Genomic DNA, 25,099 nt, shown 5'->3' with positions numbered 1-25,099 from the left:
ATATCCTGGGAATGGTTTTAAAGTGAGCATTTATCACATAATCAATGCTCATCAATACAATCCAAATTCCCACTAATTGTGTACTTTACATTTCTGTGTAACGCAACAGTTCCATTGTCACGGAATCATAAAAATCCTTTTATTTATTAAACACATGTACTCGGGTTTCGTCTTTTTAGTACAATGATACCCGAGGGTGATCTATGTATATAATACAATATTTTAAAACAGCGAGTTTGGTTCATCCTATGCCGCATGTGTGAAGTGCTTTACATGGGAAGAACCAAATACTTTCAGCGCACAGATGATATATGGCTACATCATCTGTGTTTAAATGCCTCACCGTAAGACTAAATCAACACATTATATTACATCTTATCAGTGAGCGGTCTACTTTAAGGACTTGTGCATCTTCAGCTGTAGAGGTATGTGAGTTATTTATTAATTTCATGTGTATAAGTTATAGCTATTGTACTACCATGTTTACTTTTGTGTAGCTTTGGCTTACATAGCATAATGCAAATATTTTCTATTCTTGTTTGTGACCTAGCAAGCGATATATATATTAGCAATACAAAGTTGCTTTTTTAAGAAACGTTTAGTACCATAGGATTCTTATCGGGTACAGGTTCACTTCCGATCCTGTGTATTGTTTTATAATTATTGTGCCGATAATGTAACGTGTATAGCTACCGCATATAACGTCATTACATTTTATCGTATATGCCCGCGTCATGCATAATACATGGTGTTAGATGTATTTTCAGAGTTGCAGCTGTAGAGCTGACTGGAGTCGCAGCTGTAGAGCTAACCATAGAAGTTGACCATAGCAGCTGTAAAGCTGAACCATAGAAGCTGACCATAACAGCCGTAGAACTGAGTGAACAGTGTTGCTGGTCGAATAGCAGGAGATCGGACATTGCTGATCGATTGATGGACACTGATTGCTTGATTGACCAAGGAATTGAACGATGGTGGGTGACTACCTGGAACACTGACTGCTTGACTGACCAGTGTGACTGGTAGCCAAGTGTGCTAGTGACGGAGTGTGTAACTCCATACATGTAATCTTTTAGCCGTGGGCTAATTTTGGGGTTTGTAATACCCAGTGTTTAGGGATTATAAAGATATTTAGTATATCTGTCCCTTTGTTTTCATCATTTTACTATTTGAGTAAAGTACCTCATTTTTTCACTATTTGAGTGAATTCATTTTGCTATTTGAGTCAAGTACCACATTTTTTACTATCTGAGTAAAACACATCCTTCTTTTTGTCGTGTGATATCACTGTGAATCATTCACCTTTGTCCTTGTACTGTGTAAGGTCATTTATTTGTATTTTCATTTGTTGCAGCACTGTATTAGGTTCGTGCGCATTATGTTAACTTGTCCAATATTTGAATCCTATACACGCACATATTGATCATATTTCTTTTCTCATTCATGCCATTCATCATTAAACATTTTATTTGTATCATCATCAAGTGTTCTGTTGTAAATCTGAAATACAACCTGGTTATCTTGTTACATCCATTGCTACACAGCAGAGTTAGCATCACATTTTATGAGCTATACAGTGATCAAAATATTTTTTTCAGGCTCATGGCAAGTGGCTATAAAATACTTGCCCCAACTCAAAATCAAGGCAAGTGGCTATAAAATACTTGCCCCAACTCAAAATCAAGGCAAGTAACTACAAAATACTTGCCCCAACTCAAAATCAAGGCAAGTGACTATAAAATACTTGCCCCAACTCAAAATCAAGGCAAGTGGCTATAAAATACTTGCACCAACTCAAAATCAAATTCAAGGCAAGTAACTATAAAATACTTGCCCCAACTCAAAATCAAGGCAAGTGACTATAAAATACTTGCCCCAACTCAAAATCAAGGCAAGTGACTATAAAATACTTGCCCCAACTCAAAATCAAGGCAAGTGGCTATAAAATACTTGCACTAACTCAAAATCAAGGCAAGTAACTATAAAATACTTGCCCCAACTCAAAATCAAGGCAAGTGACTATAAAATACTTGCCCCAACTCAAAATCAAGGCAAGTGACTATAAAATACTTGCCCCAACTCAAAATCAAGGCAAGTGACTATAAAATACTTGCCCCAACTCAAAATCCATGTTAATGACAGGACCATATTATTTACTATTATTCTGACACAATGTTAAAACTGCTACACTTTAAATACAAAACTAAAAATATATAAATACTTTAAACTTTAAATTTTTTATGTGTATTTACCTTTTATACAAATGTATTTCCCTACGTACAAATATTTTGATTTCATTTCATTTCATTAAGTTTTTTCCAGATCCTAATGTAAACTTGTTCTCAGTAGTTTCATTTTCTGAATGATACAAAAATCCCTGCACATTTCTCAATCAAAGTTTAAAAGAATTAAGTCAGAAAGGTATTGGTCCTTCTTTTAACATTTAGTAAAAGCAGTAGTTTTAATTTTTCTAAGTAGTTCATTAATTTAATTTTTCTAATTAGTTCATTAATTTAATTTTCCTAGTTAGTTCATGCCATAGTACTATGGAACTGTCACAATAATAGAAAACATTCACTCTATGTATCAACAGTACAAGCACCTATAAATTCCTTCAACTAAATGGATTAAAATTAAATTGTCACAGTTCCTAAAGTGTGAAAACTGTATTGGAGGTGTTTATATGTCACTAACACCGAGCTTAATTTAACTGAAAACCAAGCACACAAGTATTGCTCTACATATTTAACTGAAAACCAAGCACACATGTCTTGCTCTATATATTTAACTGAAAAACAAGCATACATGTATTGCTCTATATATTTAACTGAAAACCAAGCACACATGTATTGCTCTATATATTTAACTGAAAAACAAGCACACAAGTATTGCTCAATATATTTAACTGAAAAACAAGCACACAAGTATTGCTCTATATATTTAACTGAAAAACAAGCACACAAGTATTGCTCTATATATTTAACTGAAAACCAAGCACACAAGTATTGCTCTATATATTTAACTGAAAACCAAGCACACAAGTATTGCTCTATATAGTTAACTGAAAAACAAGTACACAAGTATTGCTCTATATATTTAACTGAAAAACAAGCATACATGTATTGCTCTATATATTTAACTGAAAACCAAGCACACAAGTATTGCTCTATATAGTTAACTGAAAACCAAGCACACAAGTATTGCTCTATATATTTAACTGAAAACCAAGCACACAAGTATTGCTCTACATATTTAACTGAAAACCAAGCACACAAGTATTGCTCTATATATTTAACTGAAAAACAAGCACACAAGTATTGCTCTATATATTTAACTGAAAACCAAGCACACAAGTATTGCTCTACATATTTAACTGAAAAACAAGCACACATGTATTGCTCTATATATTTAACTGAAAACCAAGCAGAGAAGTATTGCTCTACATATTTAACTGAAAACCAAGCACACATGTATTGCTCTATATATTTAACTGAAAACCAAGCACACAAGTATTGCTCTATATATTTAACTGAAAACCAAGCACACAAGTATTGCTCTATATAGTTAACTGAAAACAAAGTACACAAGTATTGCTCTATATATTTAACTGAAAACCAAGCATACATGTATTGCTCTATATATTTAACTGAAAACCAAGCACACAAGTATTGCTCTATATATTTAACTGAAAACCAAGCACACAAGTATTGCTCTATATAGTTAACTGAAAACCAAGCACACAAGTATTGCTCTATATATTTAACTGAAAACCAAGCATACATGTATTGCTCTATATATTTAACTGAAAAACAAGCATACATGTATTGCTCTATATATTTAACTGAAAAACAAGCACACAAGTATTGCTCTATATATTTAACTGAAAACCAAGCACACAAGTATTGCTCTATATATTTAACTGAAAAACAAGCACACAAGTATTGCTCTATATATTTAACTGAAAACCAAGCACACAAGTATTGCTCTATATATTTGACTGAAAACCAAGCACACAAGTATTGCTCTACATATTTAACTGAAAAACAAGCACACAAGTATTGCTCTAGATATTTAACTGAAAAACAAGCACACAAGTATTGCTCTACATATTTAACTGAAAAACAAGCACACAAGTATTGCTCTATATATTTAACTGAAAACCAAGCACACAAGTATTGCTCTACATATTTAACTGAAAACCAAGCACACAAGTATTGCTCTACATATTTAACTGAAAACCAAGCACACAAGTATTGCTCTACATATTTAACTGAAAAACAAGCACACAAGTATTGCTCTACATATTTAACTGAAAAACAAGCACACAAGTATTGCTCTACATATTTAACTGAAAACCAAGCACACAAGTATTGCTCTACATATTTAACTGAAAACCAAGCACACAAGTATTGCTCTACATATTTAACTGAAAACCAAGCACACAAGTATTGCTCTACATATTTAACTGAAAAACAAGCATACATGTATTGCTCTATATATTTAACTGAAAAACAAGCACACAAGTATTGCTCTACATATTTAACTGAAAACCAAGCACACAAGTATTGCTCTACATATTTAACTGAAAACCAAGCACACAAGTATTGCTCTACATATTTAACTGAAAAACAAGCACACAAGTATTGCTCTAGATATTTAACTGAAAAACAAGCACACAAGTATTGCTCTATATATTTAACTGAAAACCAAGCACACAAGTATTGCTCTATATATTTAACTGAAAAACAAGCACACAAGTATTGCTCTACATATTTAACTGAAAAACAAGCACACAAGTATTGCTCTATATATTTAACTGAAAACCAAGCACACAAGGATTGCTCTACATATTTAACTGAAAACCAAGCACACAAGGATTGCTCTACATATTTAACTGAAAACCAAGCACACAAGTATTGCTCTATATATTTAACTGAAAACCAAGCACACAAGTATTGCTCTATATATTTAACTGAAAAACAAGCACACAAGTATTGCTCTATATATTTAACTGAAAACCAAGCACACAAGTATTGCTCTACATATTTAACTGAAAACCAAGCACACAAGTATTGCTCTATATATTTAACTGAAAACCAAGCACACAAGTATTGCTCTATATATTTAACTGAAAACCAAGCACACAAGTATTGCTCTATATATTTAACTGAAAACCAAGCACACATGTATTGCTCTATATATTTAACTGAAAACCAAGCACACAAGTATTGCTCTATATATTTAACTGAAAAACAAGCACACATGTATTGCTCTATATATTTAACTGAAAACCAAGCACACAAGTATTGCTCTATATATTTAACTGAAAAACAAGCACACAAGTATTGCTCTACATATTTAACTGAAAACCAAGCACACAAGTATTGTTCTATATATTTAACTGAAAACCAAGCACACATGTATTGTTCTATATATTTAACTGAAAACCAAGCACACATGTATTGCTCTATATATTTAACTGAAAACCAAGCACACATGTATTGCTCTATATATTTAACTGAAAACCAAGCACACAAGTATTGCTCTACATATTTAACTGAAAACCAAGCACACAAGTATTGCTCTACATATTTAACTGAAAACCAAGCACACAAGTATTGCTCTATATATTTAACTGAAAACCAAGCACACAAGTATTGCTCTATATATTTAACTGAAAAACAAGCACACATGTCTTGCTCTATATAGTTAACTGAAAACCAAGTACACAAGTATTGCTCTATATATTTAACTGAAAACCAAGCACACAAGTATTGCTCTATATAGTTAACTGAAAACCAAGCACACAAGTATTGCTCTATATATTTAACTGAAAACCAAGCACACAAGTATTGCTCTATATAGTTAACTGAAAACCAAGCACACAAGTATTGCTCTATATAGTTAACTGAAAACCAAGCACACAAGTATTGCTCTACATATTTAACTGAAAACCAAGTACACAAGTATTGCTCTACATATTTAACTGAAAACCAAGCACACAAGTATTGCTCTACATATTTAACTGAAAACCAAGTACACAAGTATTGCTCTATATAGTTAACTGAAAACCAAGTACACAAGTATTGCTCTATATATTTAACTGAAAACCAAGCACACAAGTATTGCTCTACATATTTAACTGAAAACCAAGTACACAAGTATTGCTCTATATAGTTAACTGAAAACCAAGTACACAAGTATTGCTCTATATATTTAACCACTTGTGCATTACCAACTAAGTGTCAGCAACAGACAGTTCATTATTATTTATGCATGACAAAGGAGTGCTAATTACTGGCAACCAATAAAATATTAAGAACAGAAATGGCAACATTCCCCTTTCACTGGTCATGTGCTTTGCTTTTTACACAAAGTTTAACGCTTGCGAATGTAAAGTTTCTAATTTGCAAACCCTGGGCCAAAACTCTATACCCTCAACACATGACTTGCGTTCAATTCAATTCTCCCCATCCCACATGTTAGTGATCGAGTCAATAACCAATACACACCAATTCTCGTACATGTTAGTATCATAATTTGAGAGTTATTTTTAGTTTATATAAAACAACCTCCATCAATCCTACAAAATCTGGTATTATTCACAATATTTGAATGCTTGTACACATTTACAGACCAACCCCAATCTTATCCCAAGATTTGTAGTCTGTATGATGAAGGAGTTTGTAGTATGCTGAAGGAGTACCATGACATTGCTCACACTTATATCCCCCATCTTGACAGCAGAGATCATGCTACCAGGTGAAGTGGGTGACCAAGTCTCCTAAAAAATGAAAACTTCACCTTCTTCTGTTAGGAAGACAAAATGACTTTGGACTGTGATTTTATATTGAGTGACAATACTTTCTGATGCTCATTCACCTTAGCCATGTTAATTCTAGTGTTATGTTATAGCTCAAGGCAAAATGCAGGCTTCAAGCCATCAAATAGATAGTATTGATATCAACTGCACAGACAAGTTTTGATAGCTGATTGACAATTAACCCTTTCCTGAGTAAGTTAGCAACTATCACTCCCCAATTTCTCTAAAGTTGTCCTTTGACGATAGAAACATACAAACTTGTGTTTCGAAACTTAAATAATAGTATGTAACTAGCAATTTGTATTTTAAGAAAAGAATCAGTAAAATGAATACAGTAAAAAACCTGTTATGAGAGACTGCCCATTCTGCCAACCAAAAGCGGTCTCTCAAGACAGGTAGTCTGTCTCCCATAAGAGGTGTCTGAAAATGGACTGGTTTCCAGGGTCAATAGGTAACAATGTACATGTATCATATCCTTTATTCATAAATCTTGTCAAATATTGAAAGCATTCCTTTCAAAATAACTTTATATAATAAGATAACAAAGTGAATCAAATTTATATTTGAACATCACATGAATACGTACATATATTAGTACATGTATATTATCTGTGAAATGAACAAAGGTAATATTTATCATATCCATAAGTAAACTTCACATGGCAATACATTTTAGAGTAGTTTCAAACGTAACAAAAACTGCACAGTTTGCTATGACATATGTATCTTGTTATATGCACTTAATCACTTTTCATTTAAGAAATCCATTATACTTCTTTGTTGATATTTTTTGCTCAGCTGTTTGGTCTCAGCAAGTATCTCCATTTCTGAGCAAAGAAGCAAAAGTTTGGGATTGCCACGTTGTAAAGCATATTCTTTAATCTCCTTTAAATGTTCTATGACTGTAGAATGTGAAATAACCTGAGGCAGAAATTCACCAACAGATGACTCATTGTCACTATCATTGTCTGCAGTTGGAGAAGTACCAGAATTACCTCTCTGAAGAATATCCTTCTGGCCCTGAGATTTCATTAGAAGTTTCTAGACTGATCCATATTGGCATATTCTTCCAATGTCATGCCACTGAGAAGAGGTTCCATTAATGGATGCACGTCTTGTTCACTCTCTTTGCTCTCTGGCTTTATGGCTTCAACACTTACAGAAAAGCAACACTTGGCAAAACACCTTTCAATGGAGTATGCAAACAGAGCATCCCACACTGACTTAATCCATAAAATGGCATCCAGAACAGTGACAGTCTTAGATATTTCAATTGCTGTAGAGCAATCATCCATTTTGGAAAGAATGTGTCGCAGCTGTTTCTTCTGATAATTAATTTTAACAGCCTGAATTATCCCTGCATCACAGGGCTGTAGTTTAGATGTTGTATTTTGGGGCAGAAAGACCAGTTTTATATTACTAAACTGAAAATCTGGGTGTGCACTGCAGTTGTCTATGATAATTAAAATGTTACAATTTTTTCTTTTCATTTTATTGTTGATAGTTACAAGCCAGTTACAAAAGATGTCTGATGTCATCCAAGCCTTTCTGTTGGATTCATAGGCAACGCCCAAAGATCTTAAATTAAATGACCTAAAACATCTTGGGTTTGCGTGATTTGCCTATAACTAACGGGTCCAATTTTTCTCCAGTTGCACTACACGCTAACAATAGTGTCAACCTCTCCTTTGCAAATATATTCAGGAAAATATACAATTCATAGAAAGCAGTCTAATTATTATGTTATGGAAGATTTAGCTTTAAAATGCAATTATGTAGGTCAGAAATATATGGGACACATTGTCCCATATATTTCTGACCTACATAATTGCATTTTACATTGTGGAATTCAAGAGACGCTGTAAGGATATTGTAGAATTCAAGAGACGCTCTAAGGTCAAACTTGTTTTCCGACTTAACTCATTTTTGTGAAAATACAACAAAAAAATTAAAACAGCAATGCAAGTACTATTTAACCAATGCCTAACATTACACCAAGTACATAGACAAATAATGAAACCTTACATTTGCAATTCTATCTATGGACTTTTGTATCATAAATATAAAGTCAGAGGTTATATTCAGAAAACCCCTCTTTCTAAAAATGGATACACTTGCATGTTGGGTGTGTTGATTCGGTTGGAAAAAGGTTTAGTTCATTCATATACTAAATTAATTCTACAGTATGTTGACTATGAACAGTTCTGGCAATGTTGTATTGGCAACAAAGAAATTAAGATGAACTGTATGATCTGAAAGATGGGTGCATTTGCTCTCACGTACATGGTACAGGGGTTGTTTCAAACAAGTTTAAAAATCTTTCCATGTGCCATTTTCTAGTGAACTTTCAGAAAGTAAATTTTTTTTTTGTCTGGATTAAGCATTTGTGCGAACTTGCAATTACAATACTGTAATTTAGTTACTCAGTTAAATTCATCAGTTTATAGTTTCTATTTTCTTTTTAAGTCATTTAGCTAAAATACAATGCATATGAATATGATATTTTATATACACATACCAATTGTGTTTATAAGATACATACAACTCAGAAAATTTTCTACTTGTTGTTGGGTATATTTAAATTAATTGTTTGTTAGTTTTAAAATATTTTTTATTCCATTACATGTTAGTGTAATGTAATATTGTTTACTGGACTTGTTTTTTTTCCCAGAATTAAGTTCAGTTATGTTTGACTTGATTGATTTTTAAAAATTTATTTCATTGATGTAAATACCTAATAAAAGAAATATTGTATATAACTGCTGACCTTAAAATCAGTGACACTTTTGGTAAACAACTTTGTTTTAATTTTTTAAAATTCTTTCTCAGAGTAAGAATCATTTAGTTGAGTCAAGGTCATACCTGGACTATGTGACACAAGGCACGTGTTAATTTGTAAACAAACTTATATTTTTTCCAGAAAGATGAACTCTTGACCCCCATCCAGGAATCTGTTTTGCGTTTTAGTCTCTCTGTGTGTGTGATTTGGATTTTTAATGTAGCTTTAACAATTTTTCAGTCATATCACTACAATGTCTGCAGTGTGACAGTTTATAGTGATGTCTAGCACTGGGGCATCATGCCATAGACATGTAGCATGATGTCCCACCCATTCACATTATCCTGACACCAGGCCGACCAGTCCTAATACTAACCTCTTAATGCTGAGTGCCAAGCGAGGTAGCTGTTAGTACCATTTTTGTAAGACTTTGGTATGACTTGGCCAGGGATCGAACCCATGACATCCTGCATCTGAGGCAGATGCTCTAACTAGGCCACCAGAACGGTCTGCATTTTAGTTAGTCTTATAACTGATGATATGATAAGAATTCAGTCAGGCATGACTTAACACTTGAGAAGTTGAGTTGTTTTATGTTGTGTCCAGGTTTAGGGCTGATATTTTTTTCTTCAAAATTTTAATTCTGAGTGATTGTTTTCCCTGGAAATACTGAAGTGTTATGATAATTCTTGGACAAAGATTTTTACTGGAATTTATACAGAATTAAAATACTGGAATAATATTTTGTGTGATTTAACAAGAGACTGTTGACACATCAGTACAATGCTGACTATTGCATATATCATTGCCTTCCATCTTGGATTTTAACTGTGATTCACTTGGAACTTTTCATTGATAGGACTTATGTTTAATTCTTGGATTACAATTTGGATTTAATTTGCAATACCTTAAGTTCCTTTTTCTTATTTTTGTTTACTTTGTAGTCTAGGAAAATAATAAACTATTTGTTACATTTTACAAAGCTTGTTGTCTTCACTCTTTTCTGTTACTTATTTTAAGAGCATAGACTCATAATACTTGTAAATAAAATATTGCTTAAAACCAATGTTAAATGCAAATATGCATACTGGGAAATAGAGGGCATAATTCAAGTGAATGAAAACAATACACACATACACACTGCATTTACTGCTTTGCTCTCACTTCTCCCTGTTCAGCTCTACTGCTCCCTGTTCTCTCCAAAAGGACAAGTCACTTCTTCCTAAAAATTTAAGTCCCTGGGACAGGTAGGATAACATAATATCAACTACAGTGGTATTAAATCTTTGGTCAAACAGATAAAATATGGGCACTGTAACTATAGACTACAACTTAACAAAGAGCAAGGTAACTTAATGCTACCCTTGGCATGTTTTCAAGACAAAGTCAAGCAGTCCACACAAAATTATTTTGCCCTTTGCTTGACAATGATCATGCAACATAAACTGTGTTTGGAATATTTATACAATAGAGCTCCATACACAACATAGACATCATCAAGAACTCCATTAAAATTGGCACAGTTTGTGTTGCTTTGCATGTGACATGCATTTTTTCTGACAAAGCCTTTTGGAAAGGTACTTTGTTGTAAGAAGCCTCACTTATAATTCATTTCACTTTCATGGGTCTCACAACCCACATTAAAATGGCATGGCATTCTTACCTTTTTTCCAGACCTATCAGTGACACTAGATATCTTATTGGTACTGAAATGTATTATGTACTACACATCATTTGATTTGGTTTTTCTAAATCTTGTTTAAATAAATGTAAGTCAAATTACTGTATGTGCTTCCATGTTGACTGTGAAGTAGATGAGAACTGAGGTCTGTCAAAATCCAGGAGGATTCCTTCAAATTTGCCCCTTGAATTAGCAGAACTTGTGGGAAATGCTTTTGAAGGAAGTCATCCACAAAGACATGATGAATATTTGACCACTGCTCATGGACCTAGAAAAAAAGACGAAAATAATCTTGTGCCAAAACGTATCACTAGAAAACTTTATCAAAATGGTTTGTGCTTTATTTTTGTTTAAATTCCTCATTCTCTTAAAGTAATGAATAAATTGTATGATGATGATCATGATGCATATATACAGTTAAACAATATCTCCAATGATGTACCCAATGCTTGGTGAAATACTGTGAAACTTTCCTAAACCAACTCTTCTGTAGTTCACTCTCCTGTGATGAATGGTTTCTTACGATCAACAACAGGATGTTCTAATTTTAATCAAACCTTCATCCAGTGCTCTTCCATTATGCAATCAAAAATATTTGGTTTCTCTTCATGGAGTTTCATATGCAGTACACTCTTGAATATTATTTTATTAATATGTAAATGTCACAAAATATTATGGGCCAGTCAGATAAACTTTAGTTTTAAGAATTATATATCACCTGTCCCTGGCTACAAAACAAACAACTTCCTTTCCCACTTTCATATTTAAGAAGTTGAGTATAAATACCACAAACACCTCTCACTGGATAACTCATACACAACGGAGTCCAAAAACATATTACACTGCAGTTTAAACAAGGGTGCAAGTTACCTTTGGTCCTGTGAAAATTTTAAGAGGATGCTGTCCCAGCTGGACTTAACAATAAGGGGGTGGGGGTGAAGGTTGTTGAATAGTTGAATCCTCGTTTTATATTCATGTTGGGAATAATTGTCAATAAAATGCTTTCTCTAATGATTTTCTGAACAAGTTAAATTTATTTTCAACATAATTAGCCTCCGAATAATCATTAAAAGCATTACTCAAATAGGTTTTGAAACAAATTATATGTATATATTACAAAAAATTTGATTTACATCACTGCCTTTTGCACATAAATCTTGACATATTCAAGCGTTATTGTTGATCCACAACAAGATTTCCTTTTTCAAAAATTTGTGACATTTAATTCATGACACAACAATAGACAGCATAATCACAATTAAAAAAAATAAAATAATGTTCTCTTTGTAAATCACTGATGTCATAATTTCATTGCAAGTAATACAGTAATACCTCGTGCATCCACGTTTCTGGATTTGCGAATTCACAGATTCGCGAAATTTTCATTGGTACCCTCTACGTACGTGTTTTCTTTATTTTATTGAATTGTACCTTCGTTATATGACTTCTGTGACATATGAAGTTTACCTAGTTTACCTTCCTGACAATGACAAAGAAAACGTCAGTCATTAAGTTTACAGTCCCATTTGTTACTTGGTTTTACCTTACTGTGACTGCAAAAGAAAACGGCAGCCAATGAATTAGTATAGGGGTAATATTAGTATACATGTACCGTATTGTAAATGCGCTAGTGTGGCAAATACCCATTAGGCGATACTGTACTCTATTTTTACGTCAACCATTGATTTCTCTTTTTAAGGGTAATGTATTAAGCTAACTTTTAAATGAAATTAAAGTGCTTTGGGAGTATGATTTGGGTCATATTTAGGGTTTAAACCCTAGAAATAAGCATTTATTAGCATTTTTAGTGACTCGTACCAAACATTCGCGATTACTCCTGATCCGCGACTGGTTCTGGAACCTAACCTCGTGAATGTCGAGGTATTACTGTAGTAAATTTTTCTGCTCATCCTTGAGCAAACCCCTGCCAATTCAGGAATTTTAAGTTCACAGCCACCTCTTTTAATGCACTTTCCCATAAATCAGTGTATCCCCCAGGGGTGTATAAGAAAAACCTTGGTGTCCAGACGTGATTTTGGTCTTCCATAAAAAAAAGCTGAACAAATTAAGGGGGGTTTGGGTCCCCCCACAGGGTTTCAAGAGGCAGTGCCTCTGATCCAGGGGTCCACGAGGCCAAAGGCCCCAGATCATAAAAAACTGCTAATGGTACAACTTATGATCATAAAATAAACCAAAATAATCATTTGATAACCTAATAAACTTACCAAAAACATTCAAATTTACTTCAATAATTTCACAATATTTATAATCAACTGAATTTGTTCTCCAATACTATTGATGCTGAAGTTATTTCATGTGCATGTCAGTGTTCACATCATAATTAAGTCATGATTATTTGTCAATTTTTGCAGCAAATATATTATACTTCTCTCTTTTCATAACAAATCTGCAAAAATAAATACCCAAGTATATCAGCTACATATAAATAATCCCAAACATTCACTTGTCTTCTTCACCAATGGACACAATCTGTTGATATGCCAGTTGAGCTCTTTTTGTGGCTTTGGCAAAGATTTCTTTAACCTTTCTTTTTCACTCTCTCAAAAGTACATAACAACTAGTGAGCGCCCCCTTAATGAGCACACAGGTATTATTATTGTAAGATTCATCTTTTATTTTTTTATTGTATGGCTGAAAAGTTTAAGTTGCACACATCAAAACAGTTCTTTTTGAATAACTATCCTATATTTTCCTCCACAAAACAATATTTATTAGTGACAGTTTCACACAACCCCGGCCACCACCTCCATGATGACAAGTGAGCTATTGGAAAAAAGCACATTACATTTTGTCAACATAGCCAACCAATGTTATGACGAAAGGCAGGAACGTGAAACTTGCCAAAATTATTCTTGAGATGTCGCCAATAAATTTACATTTTGAAAAGGGATGTAACAGATGCGGTTCAGGAAGGTCAAAGTGTAAAATATCTGCTTATTGTTAATATGACAGAAAGCAAATTTGCTTGGTCATCATTTATTTTTTAATTTCATTGCAAATAAATGAGAGGATTTTTTCACTATATATTTCTTTTACTTAATGTAACAGTTTTAAATTTAAGGTGACTTCATTCCTGAATTCTAAGACTTCTAATTTCCCCATAATTAAGGCATTGCTCACACAATACTGTATCAAGGCATATTATGTAAGCAAGAGCAAAATAAGCATAATTAGCTTATTTTCATGGATAAAATCAATTTCAATGTAACATTTTGTTCAGAACATCATACATAATGATATGAAAAGAAGAAAAATAATTGCATGCATTTTCATATTTGTATTAAGGTGGCACTCTACAGTTTCATATTTTGCATAGGGTTAGAATTTTAAATATAAAGAATTTCCCCGGATTTCCTCACTGATTATAGTGGCTATTTAAAAAAGACCTTGTATATCTTAGGTATAATTCAAAGAACCTTTAACTCCCTTTATTTTGGTGTATGATTGATGGGTATAATATGGGTCATAGAGTATACAACATGGCCTTACTCCAGAGGTAAATTGTAAAAAAAAAAGAGCCAATAACTTTTATTTTTACATTTTATATAAGTTGTAATTCATCCACTGTACTTTCAGAAGCTGGTATTGTCTAGCTGGGCAAAAGTCATTTTCCCTAGTTTAATAGGTGCTAAAGATAATGTACTTTAGACTAATTCAGGCTGATTTTTTTAGTGTAAGGGAGCAGACATTTTAGTTAGCAGTGTGCTTAGATCATGTACAATTTCCATAAGTACAATATCCAAAGAAATGTTAGCCACATTACATCATTGTAGCATAGAGGTATGTCAACATTCTCTCCACTGTGCATGTTTCAAAATGCAAACAACTTCACCTACATATGTCACTCTCTCAAAAGTACACAACTGGTGAGTGCCCCCTCAACAATGCGGGATGCCATGATTTGCAAGCATGCTTCTTATTTCCAATTGCCATCAGTTTCGATTACATGAAGGATCTTTGGCTGAATTTAAACATTTGACCAATCAGAATACTCTTTACAAGAGTCGTGTGCTAATTAATAGATGGAATGAATAATTTGCAAGGGTTGTTGCAGAATGGAACTGGACAGACCATTTTTTAAAAACAGGATTTGAGATGATATAAAAAACAGACTACATCAAGAAAAATCTGATTCAAGTCAGGAGAAAAGAGGAATTCCACTTTAAAAATTGAGAAAAATCAAGTCTGGTTGTCAGAACCAGGGGTCAAATAAAAAATGTGGGGGTCAAAAATGTACTGACAAATTTTCATCATTCCTATACTTTTTCAGCTTGAAAAAAGATATTGCTGCTTGCACAAGATACTATCTTTCTCTCTCTCTCTAAAAATACAAATAAACCAACCTGCACAATTAACAAACAAATGCACTGTCCATTCAAAGAGTAATTTTATTAGTTCATTTTTTTTTTAGTTTGAAGTCATACTTTTAATAGTCTCCTTATAATCTTTTCGTAGCAATATTATAGACCAACACATTACATATAAGTCAAAACAAAAAGCCAAATAAATATTTTAACCAAATGGCAGTTAATTTACTGCCTGTCATAAAATGTATACTATCATTGGTTTCATTGTACTTTGTCCATGTGAAGAATGTCTTAGGTGATAATGTGTTCTCCAGATATCTTGTGGAGAACAAGGGCATATTTTTCTAAATTCTTAAACCCTGTCACAAAAAGATTATTCACTTCGACAGTCTTCGCAATCATGCGATCAGAAGTCACACTGGTAATCCCAATGGATGTGCTGTATTCCATTCAAGGGAATAATTTTCTCCATTTTCCAATAAAGTTAGATCTACATTTACTTTTTTGTGTTCTGCTTCTTTCACTTTCTTTGCTAATGATTCTTAGTGCACACCATTTTAATCTGGAAATCACTTTCTAGTGCAACAAGCATTGAGGTTAAACATCCAGATGACTTCTTGCTGAGCTCGCTGGAAATCACATGACAGCTCGCGAGATATGAGGAAGCTACTCTATCATAACACTGCCTATGCTAGTCTGCATCATGCGTGTTTCAAGTGCTCCATACGAATAGCAGAGTGCAATGCAGGAAGCATATGAAGCAGGGAACCAGACTATGCCTATGCGCGAAGTGTACACAGTGCCATCAATCATCCAAAGCATTGAATATTAAATCCTGATCACATTATGTGAATCCTTTGCATACAAAAAAATGCATGGCCACAAAATGTGTGCATCAATTTTCTGCAGCATAAAGGGAAACACTCAATCATAATCATATCTATGATTAGATAGTCACAGGTGTGAAAACTAAGGGCATGGAAAGCTGGGGCACAGTGTGCCGCACCCTCCTGTACCTGCCTAGCTGGAATACTAGTGACATTCAACTTAGTGGGAACATAAATGAGAAAATTAATGTATTTCAGCCTTGTGGTTGATTACTGACACTCGATTATGATTTGCACTGATTATTATGATTACGATTACTCTTTATTTGGAAACCATGATTATGATTACAGGGGGATGATTACAATTACAAATGGTCACCCAAAATTATAGGATAAATTATATTTTAGACAAATTAGGTTGTGTATCAGCCATCTAAAGTTATCCGTTCCTTACTGTAATGGTCAACATTCATGGTCTTTTGTTTATGGAAGTGTTTATTATTCTTACAATTATTAAGAATATAATAAGTGATTGTTTGGTTGTAGTCATGATTATATTAAGCAATTACACTGCCAATTAAGGACAATTATGATTACAGAGCTTCTGAAATCAGACATGACTTAGGTTCAATTACTTTCGTCAATGACAATTACAATGAGCTTGTAGATGTCAGTTACAATTCCAATTACACCATATTGGTAATGTTCAATTAGAAATAGTGTAATTATAATTAATTACTCAATTACATTGTAATTAAGCCCAAGTCCGAATCCCACAGTGAACTAAGTTTATATAGTTTTCTTACTTGCTTATTCTATATTAATTCCTATATTATTAGCCTAACACCTTGCAGCTAACATAAATATGCATATTCTCTCACTTTTATCCTTTGTTTGGCATTAAAAATCACATTTATCTTTGCTTTGTAACAGGCTTGTAATTGAGCAATTATGCAAATCTAGACACTTAAAATTACACCATACTAGTGATGTTCAATTACAATTACAAATGTAATTTAATTGTAATTACTCAATTACGATGTAATTGAACCCAAGTCTGTCTGAGATCAATGACTATGATTATGATCATAGATCACAATGTAATTGATTACAACTACAATCGTAATTGGCCCCATGCCTGCAAGTTTACAATTACATTCGTAATTGGCCCCATGCCTGCAAGTTTCAGCCAACTTCTCACCTTGAAATCTGAGGTTCTAATTGCTGAAATTGTTTGTCCTTGTTCTACTACAACATGTGAAATCTCTTGGTTACAGTCAATGAGAAAATGTAAGTGGTCAATGGGATTTGCTTCCAGGAAAATGTCTGAACTAGGAAGACTTGTACATCGTGTTAAATGACCACCTATAACCTCTAATACATATCCTTCTGATGTACCAGCATAAACTTGCCAGATGCTAGCATTGTTTACTGAAGATTTTCTTTTGCTTTTAAAAACATTCAGGCAAGTAACTATACTGGCATAATCTGGAGGAAGAAACAATGATGGATTGAGCTGCTTACATCCCCATGATTCCGAAGAACCACTTTCTTTTCCAAATTCAGTGACAAAGAATTGTTCCGACTGCTTCTCTGTATGACGCCCTACTGAATCTCTCACACTACCACCTGTTGTAAGCACACCAATTATAATATAGTCATTATTAATCAGGCAAACTGACAAAATTTTCACACTGTTTATAACCTGTTGCACGCGTCCTTCATTCGGGAATTTAATAATTTCATTGCAATTAATAGGATATACTGTTAGCTCACACTGATCAGATGCAGATGGAACTGCAATACATAAATGATCCGGGCATAGCGATGTCCATATTATCCCTGGTCCATCAATCAGAAATGTTCTCTCCGACTTTGGATGTGCAGAATATTGTGGCAAATTGTAGTTAATTGCCAATTTCCTCAAAGCTAGAACATGCCTACAGTAAAAATCAAGAGTAAATATGTAATAAATGCATTCATCCTGCTTTCGATTTCTCCTGTTTGATTTTAATAAAAGTATGGGTATTGTTTTTCCTGTCAGGGATTCCAATACAATGTCAATTCCAATGATTTCCAGTTTTGACGGTAGGTTGATTTCATTCGACGAGAGTATGTTTTTCTTTTCAACATCAAATGTAAAAATTTCTACGGACGCTTTGACTCTGTCTTTGCAATTTGGAAGGACTAGTTTTCCTTGGAAAGTTGTCATTATCGATGGCATTTACAGTACGTCTCAAGACTAAAAAGAATTGTATAAAGGGCGCAGCCATTACAGCGCAAATTAAAAATCCCGCAATTTAAATATCCAATCGTTTTTATTGTAACAAAAGCAGACGGAAGTTTGTTTCTGTGAACGCTAACCTGAGACCCTTATCTCCCATGGTGCACCGCACACAAACATCATCAGAGGCCTGGGTAGCAGACTACTATTCCAGGGTTGGTTCTTCGCTTCCTATGCAGATGGTTCTTCGGAATCTTAAGAGACGCAGGGAGCAGTAAAAAAAAAAAAATTTAAAAATATCTAAAAATTATTTTAAAAAAGGCCGAAAAAGGCGGGGTGGAGGTTTAGCCGGTAGCAGATTGCGACCAAATTACGAGCTGATCAGGACCATGCGAACATATTAAGCAAAACAATGTGACAAACGTACCTGATTTATGATTTTTTTTTTTCAAATAGAATAAGACAGTATTGAAAGTTGATTAGAAGCTCTTAAATTTACATAAGATAGTGTTTCGTAATTTTTTGGCAGAAGTTAAAATAAAATGGATATGAACTATTATTGCATTAAGATTATTTTAAACAATTTTTATTTTATTTTCAGTGCGCTCAGAAAAGAAAACTTAAGGTTATTGTATGAATTAATATCTTTGAACAATATTCTAAAAATTGTCATAAATGACTCTAGCTTGGCCTACTTCCAGGGCTATCAAACAACAATGTATAAAACTGATTGATAGCTGTTGTCGATTCCTCATGCAAATCTTTATTATTTGCCAAATAAATATTATGTAAAGGGATATTGATGAGTAACGCAGTTTCAAAACGTACTTTAATGTTATCGTGGAAAGTATATCTTGCAAGTAAAAGCTCGAAACAGTAAACTTGAAAACTTTGCAAATATTAATTAACACAACCATTGAATCTTATTATAAAGTAAATATGAAATATACTGATTCTGAATAGAAATTTAATTTATTAACACCTATATAGGATAATAACACTTCCATGTAACCAAAGATTACATAGTAATTTAAAGTCAGCATATTTTGTAATAATGATATTAAAGTAAGTAAATTGAAAAATGACAACAAGTTGCTTTAATTATTACAGCAAATTGATGGTCAAAAAACATCACTATACAACACGATTTTCGTTACGTTTTCATGTTCTTTATTTCAATTAAAATTCAGGATATAAATGTAAGATATGTATATATCACTTATGTTATTGTATTGAACTTAATCTTAAATTTGACAGAACCCCAATAAAATGTTTTGAATATATACCTCTCATTTAGCACTACTTGGATACAGTACAAAGTACATGATAAAGAAATTCGGCATAAGCGTAAAAAAAACATTAAAATATTTAGAAATTATATATGAGAAAAAATACTGTACTGCATGGACCCTGTTTTCGCGATACTCTTTATTTTCCTATTGAACACTGCTACCGTGCCTTGTTCAATACGTTATGCGTCACTATGCAGCCAGAACAAGTGGAAGCTGGACGTGCTGAGCTGTCCCCAAAAAGACCAAATGATGTAAAGCAGCGCCAAAGCTAACCGATACAGTGAACTGAAACGGTGGTGGACATCAAAAGGTCGGCGGCACTGTGCGTCAAGCGAGACTTTACACAAAAGGAACGAAAATTTAGAAAGCTGAATACAGATCTGTGGAATGTGCTACTTTGTTTGGCACATTTAAATGAATAATATTTATTTAAACTTATTCATAAATATTTAATTAAAAAACTAGTTCTTACTTTCATTGTGTCATGATATGTACCTAAAAACTTCATCTTTTTAACTTTAATATCTACTTGATATTCTAACATTGAAGGTTCCCCACATTTACTCCTTTCTTTGTTGCTGATTGTTAGGTTTAAACATTTGTTCTTTATTTTGTAAAGTATATTCATGATAACCTGCAAGAAGTACACACAGCCCAGAAAATTTGATAAAGTGATAAATATGATTAATGATTGACCAGTCATAACATATTTAGAAAGCCGAAGGATATATATGTAGAATGTGCTACTAAGTTTATAAATGAAAATAAAATATTTATTTTATTTATTTAAAATTCAGATTATCTTGATAACAAAGTATTAATTGCGATTATATATGTGTGTGTGTGTGTGTGTGTGTGTGTGTGTGTGTGTGTGTGTGTTTTGCTGGAGCATAGGCATAGTCTGGTTCCCTGCTTCATATGCTTCCTGCATTGCACTCTGCTATTCGTATAGCAGAGTGCAGTGCATGGAGCACTTGAAACACGCATGCTGCAGACTAGCATAGGCAGTGTTATGATAGAGTAGCTTCCTCATATCTCACGAGTTTTGCTGAAGTTTTTATTTAACTCTCCATCTGTTTTCCGGACATTTCAACATCGATTTTCAGTTATTACATATTCAGTTAACAACTTTTCATCATTTATATAATCTCTGAATTTGTTTCAGCAGAATATAATTTTTTCGTAGAAGATGAAAGTTCTTCGCTTTTTATCAGTAATCTTCTGTTATAGTCAGCTTCTTATTTCTTCTGGTCAATGGTTCGTTGTTCTAATTTGTAGTGCTGGAAACACTCATCTTCATATTTAACCAATGATTGACTTTTTTACCTATATTTGGCACATATTCTTTACTTGATTCTTCCACCTGATAACTTATTACAACTTTAATAGGTCCACAATAATTCAAACCCGAACGTTCAAAGAAATAACAAGGAGATTCTGAAACATAAGATGATTGAACCAAATTACGTGAAAGAAATAAAGCAAATTCTACAGCATTGTTATTTGATTGGTAGTGATGTGTTTTAGAAATGTATCTCGCAAAGTTTGCAAAAATTGTTGTCGAAGAAGTTGCATTTAGCAATCAATAATGAACCAACGTAAAACGGCAGAAAGGCGGATTGAGGACGCAAAACGGCAGAAAGGCGGATTGAGGACACAAAACGGCAGAAAGGCGGATTGAGGACACAGAACGTCAGCCTGTACGAGCTACACATCTCTCTAATGGAGACAGCAATTGTTTGTCTGGACATAATTTTATACCAGAAATGTATTAGAAAAAGAATTTTGTCTGCGTTAACGTTAGCTAAAATATTTACTAAATAAAATGAGAAAATGTCGAACACATAATAAACATCAGTGTCTATGTATACAGCGCAGCATTTAAAACTGTTTTCAAATGTAGCGAAGTAGAGACTTATATACATTATGTTATAAAGAATGTTTATGTTTAAAGAATGTTTAATACATAATTGTGGCTACAATTAACCATTGACTAAGAAAAAACATCGTAGCTCATCCTCCCATTATCACTTAGTTCACAAACGACGTCCAGATTGCACACGCACTTTACCTCCCAACATTTTTAACATGGTACAAATAATGTAATATCAAATATTCATCGATAACATTTTTGATAGATAAATAAATAAAATTGGGAAGAAAAAAAATTCAACAAAAGAAAAAAGAACACGCAAACAAACAACAACAATACAAAATAATTACACACGTACATCATAATTTCACACGAAATACCCTGTTTTGCTCTAACTGCTACCTACATAATGAAAATGCTATTAATATTGAAACCTAAAAAGGCATCTATTGTATCTGCTACAATTTGTGCGTTTTTGAAACCAGAAATGTGATGTATGTGCCATGATCAAATCAATAATATATTACTCTAGTATGGTTTCTATTCGTGGTTATTAAAGTCTTTGCCAATTAAAAACATTTTACTGCTTAGCGTGGTGGGGATCAAAGAAAAATCTGAGGATAGTGTAAAGTGTTGACGAGAGTCATAAATACACTCTGGATGATAATAATTTGACAATTGGGCTGAACATTAAATTGCTTGAACCGAGAGGAGGTAGAACAAAAACAGGCATCAGTATCACCATGTGTTGTTGATAAATACCAGTAAGCATGAAATAATAACACAGGGGGCTGCATACCTTAATCAACCATTTCATTGTATCAAATATGCACCATGCAGTATTAATCCCACCATGCAGTTCCCACTATGCATTAATCCCACCATGCAGTATTAATCCCACATGCAGTGTTAATCCCACCATACAGTATTAATCCCACCATGCAGTGTTAATCCCACCATGCAGTGTTACTCCCACCATAGTGTTAATCCCACCATACAGCATTAATCCCACCATGCAGTGTTAATCCCACCATAAGTGTTAATCCCACTATGCAGTATTAATCTCACCATGCAGTGTTAATCCCACCACGCAGTATTAATCCCACCATGTAGTGTTATTCCCACCATGCAGTATTAATCCCACCATGCACTATTAATCCCACCATATTGTTATTGTTGTTGTTGTGGGTTTAACGCCATTTTTCAGCACACGATAGGCTATACATGGCGGCCAGTCTTAATGGTGGAGGAAGAACCCGGGAAATCCCCGGAAAGAACCACCGACCCTCGAGAAGCTACTGGCAAGCTTTCTCACATACCCACATTGGCTGAATCCAAGACTCGAACCCAGGCAGACAGAGGTGAGATGGCAGTGATCGTAACGGAGAGCGCTTTAGACCACTCGGGGCCCCAGATCCCACCATGCAGCGTTAATCCCACCATACAGTATTAATCCCACCATGCAGTGTTAATCCCACTATGCAGTATTAATCCCAAAACATTTTTACAGGTAGCAATATCATAGTTGACTCCAAACACATCTTTAAAAACACTGGAAGACGCTGTCACATGTGTCATAGAACTAGAGATTATCCTTCATGTGGCTGTATATTTATACTGTTTCAGCATAGATGCACATTCAATTTGTTTCTGTTTCCAATAGTATCATTCAATGACCGTATTTGTTTTCCAATGTTTTGTAATAGAATTCATACATTTATCATATGGGTATAATGTGAATATAATGAATGACGTCGATCTTCACCTTTTGTACTCGCCATCATTTTTTATTTGACCGCAGTCGCTCTGCGATAAGGTTTGTTATAAAAGCAATTCGTCATATCTGTCCGAATAGTATTAGTCGTGTTCCGTGTTTTACGTGCACTAGATTTTGTGTCGGCCTCAGTATTTTAGCCATACGATTTGTATACGCCATCTAGAGTCTGTGTCATGTTTCTAGTACGTTATCCGTTTATTTATTGGCATATGTTGATCTAAACATGTCGACGAGGTACGTGTATTTTGACTTGCTTTTTATGTGGCCTACTTTTCATATAAAAATGGACAATGATGCTAGGGATGTTAATTTTTCTAAATACTTTCACCGTTTTTTTTTCTCCTATCGTTTTTGCCAATTATATTCAAAAGGTATCTAGTTCATTTAAATGCATACATTTTGTCTAATATCTTTAACAGCATCAAAACTCTTTTCGATGCTCATTTTGAAGAAAGGAGTCATAGTTAAAAACATTCTTTGAGCGTCTTTACAGATTAACATTCTCTTAATGATTCTTTAAAAGAAAACGTTTATTGGAAGAATCTAAAAGGAACAAAAAACAAACAACAAAAACAACACAACTATGGTTACTTCCTATGGAACTGCCACAATTCGGCTTTACAGTTTCGCGCTATGTATACGGTTTTATTGTTAAAGAATTAGAATTTCCCAGATTTTCTTCACTGTTTATCTTGATTATTTGTAAAATACCCTATTAAAATGACTTTTAATTCCCATTACTTTGGTGTATGATTACTCGATGTAGTTTGAATTATTGAGTATACAGTTTAGCCTTTCTTCAGAGAAAGACTGCTTGCTCCACTCAGTCCTTTTCGCTTGATTGACTTCAAAGCTGAATTGGATTAAAACAATATTTTACTTTTTAGATATTTTATGGATATATTTTATAATTCACTTATTGTGCTTTCAGAAGCTGATATTGTCTACTAACGCAAAATTAATTTTCCATGTTTTAACAGCTGCTACTTTCCACTAACTAAGCCTCATGTCACGAGCACGTGGGTGCCAGTAGCTTCTCGTGGGTCGGTGGTTCTTCCCTGGGTTTTCCAGGGTTCTTCCTCCACCAATTATACTGGCCGCCATGTATAGCCTATCTTGTGCTGAAAAATGGCGTTAAACCCTACAATAACAATAACAACGAGCACGTGGGAACAGCCATTTTGATAGCTGTCTGCTCTAGACAGTGTATAGTTTCCATAAGAATAAGAATAAGAATTCTTTATTTCAGACTATAAAGTCCATAATTTTCACCAGTAAAGAAACTGTAGTCACAGTATTCTTTATTTCAGACTACAAAGTCCATAATTTTCACCAGTAAAGAAATTGTAGTCACAGTACACGTAAGTAGCTTGTTACTAATATACACATCTCTCAGATGTACCTAATAACAGTAAAGCTGAATTTATTTACATATGCCAGATGAAAGGGATGTTACTAAATATAATCATAACGAGCACATTAAGAGTTGTTTCTC

At 33.7% G+C, this 25,099-nt stretch overlaps 1 protein-coding gene across 1 annotated transcript in view; it reads right to left on the bottom strand.

The window, feature by feature from the left end:
* The window catches only part of LOC149797897 (uncharacterized), a 53,542-nt gene extending 34,840 nt beyond the window's left edge, over positions 1–18,702 (bottom strand). The window contains exons 1-2 of the mRNA XM_089962931.1: positions 17,640–18,702; positions 11,386–11,551 (exon numbers count right to left, since the gene is read on the bottom strand). Coding sequence (XP_089819057.1) covers positions 11,386–11,551; positions 17,640–18,662 — 1,189 coding nt within the window. The 5' untranslated portion in view covers positions 18,663–18,702. The remainder of the gene's footprint in view (positions 1–11,385; positions 11,552–17,639) is intronic.
* Between the last annotated feature and the right edge of the window lie 6,397 nt (positions 18,703–25,099).

The sequence above is a fragment of the Sinohyriopsis cumingii genome, chromosome 6 (genome assembly GCF_028554795.1).
Source record: "Sinohyriopsis cumingii isolate HCF-2022 chromosome 6, ASM2855479v2, whole genome shotgun sequence".
In the NCBI taxonomy this organism is placed as follows: domain Eukaryota; kingdom Metazoa; phylum Mollusca; class Bivalvia; order Unionida; family Unionidae; genus Sinohyriopsis; species Sinohyriopsis cumingii.
The sequence above is the reverse complement of the archived record's forward strand: the minus strand, read 5'-3'. Positions and strand labels throughout refer to the sequence as shown.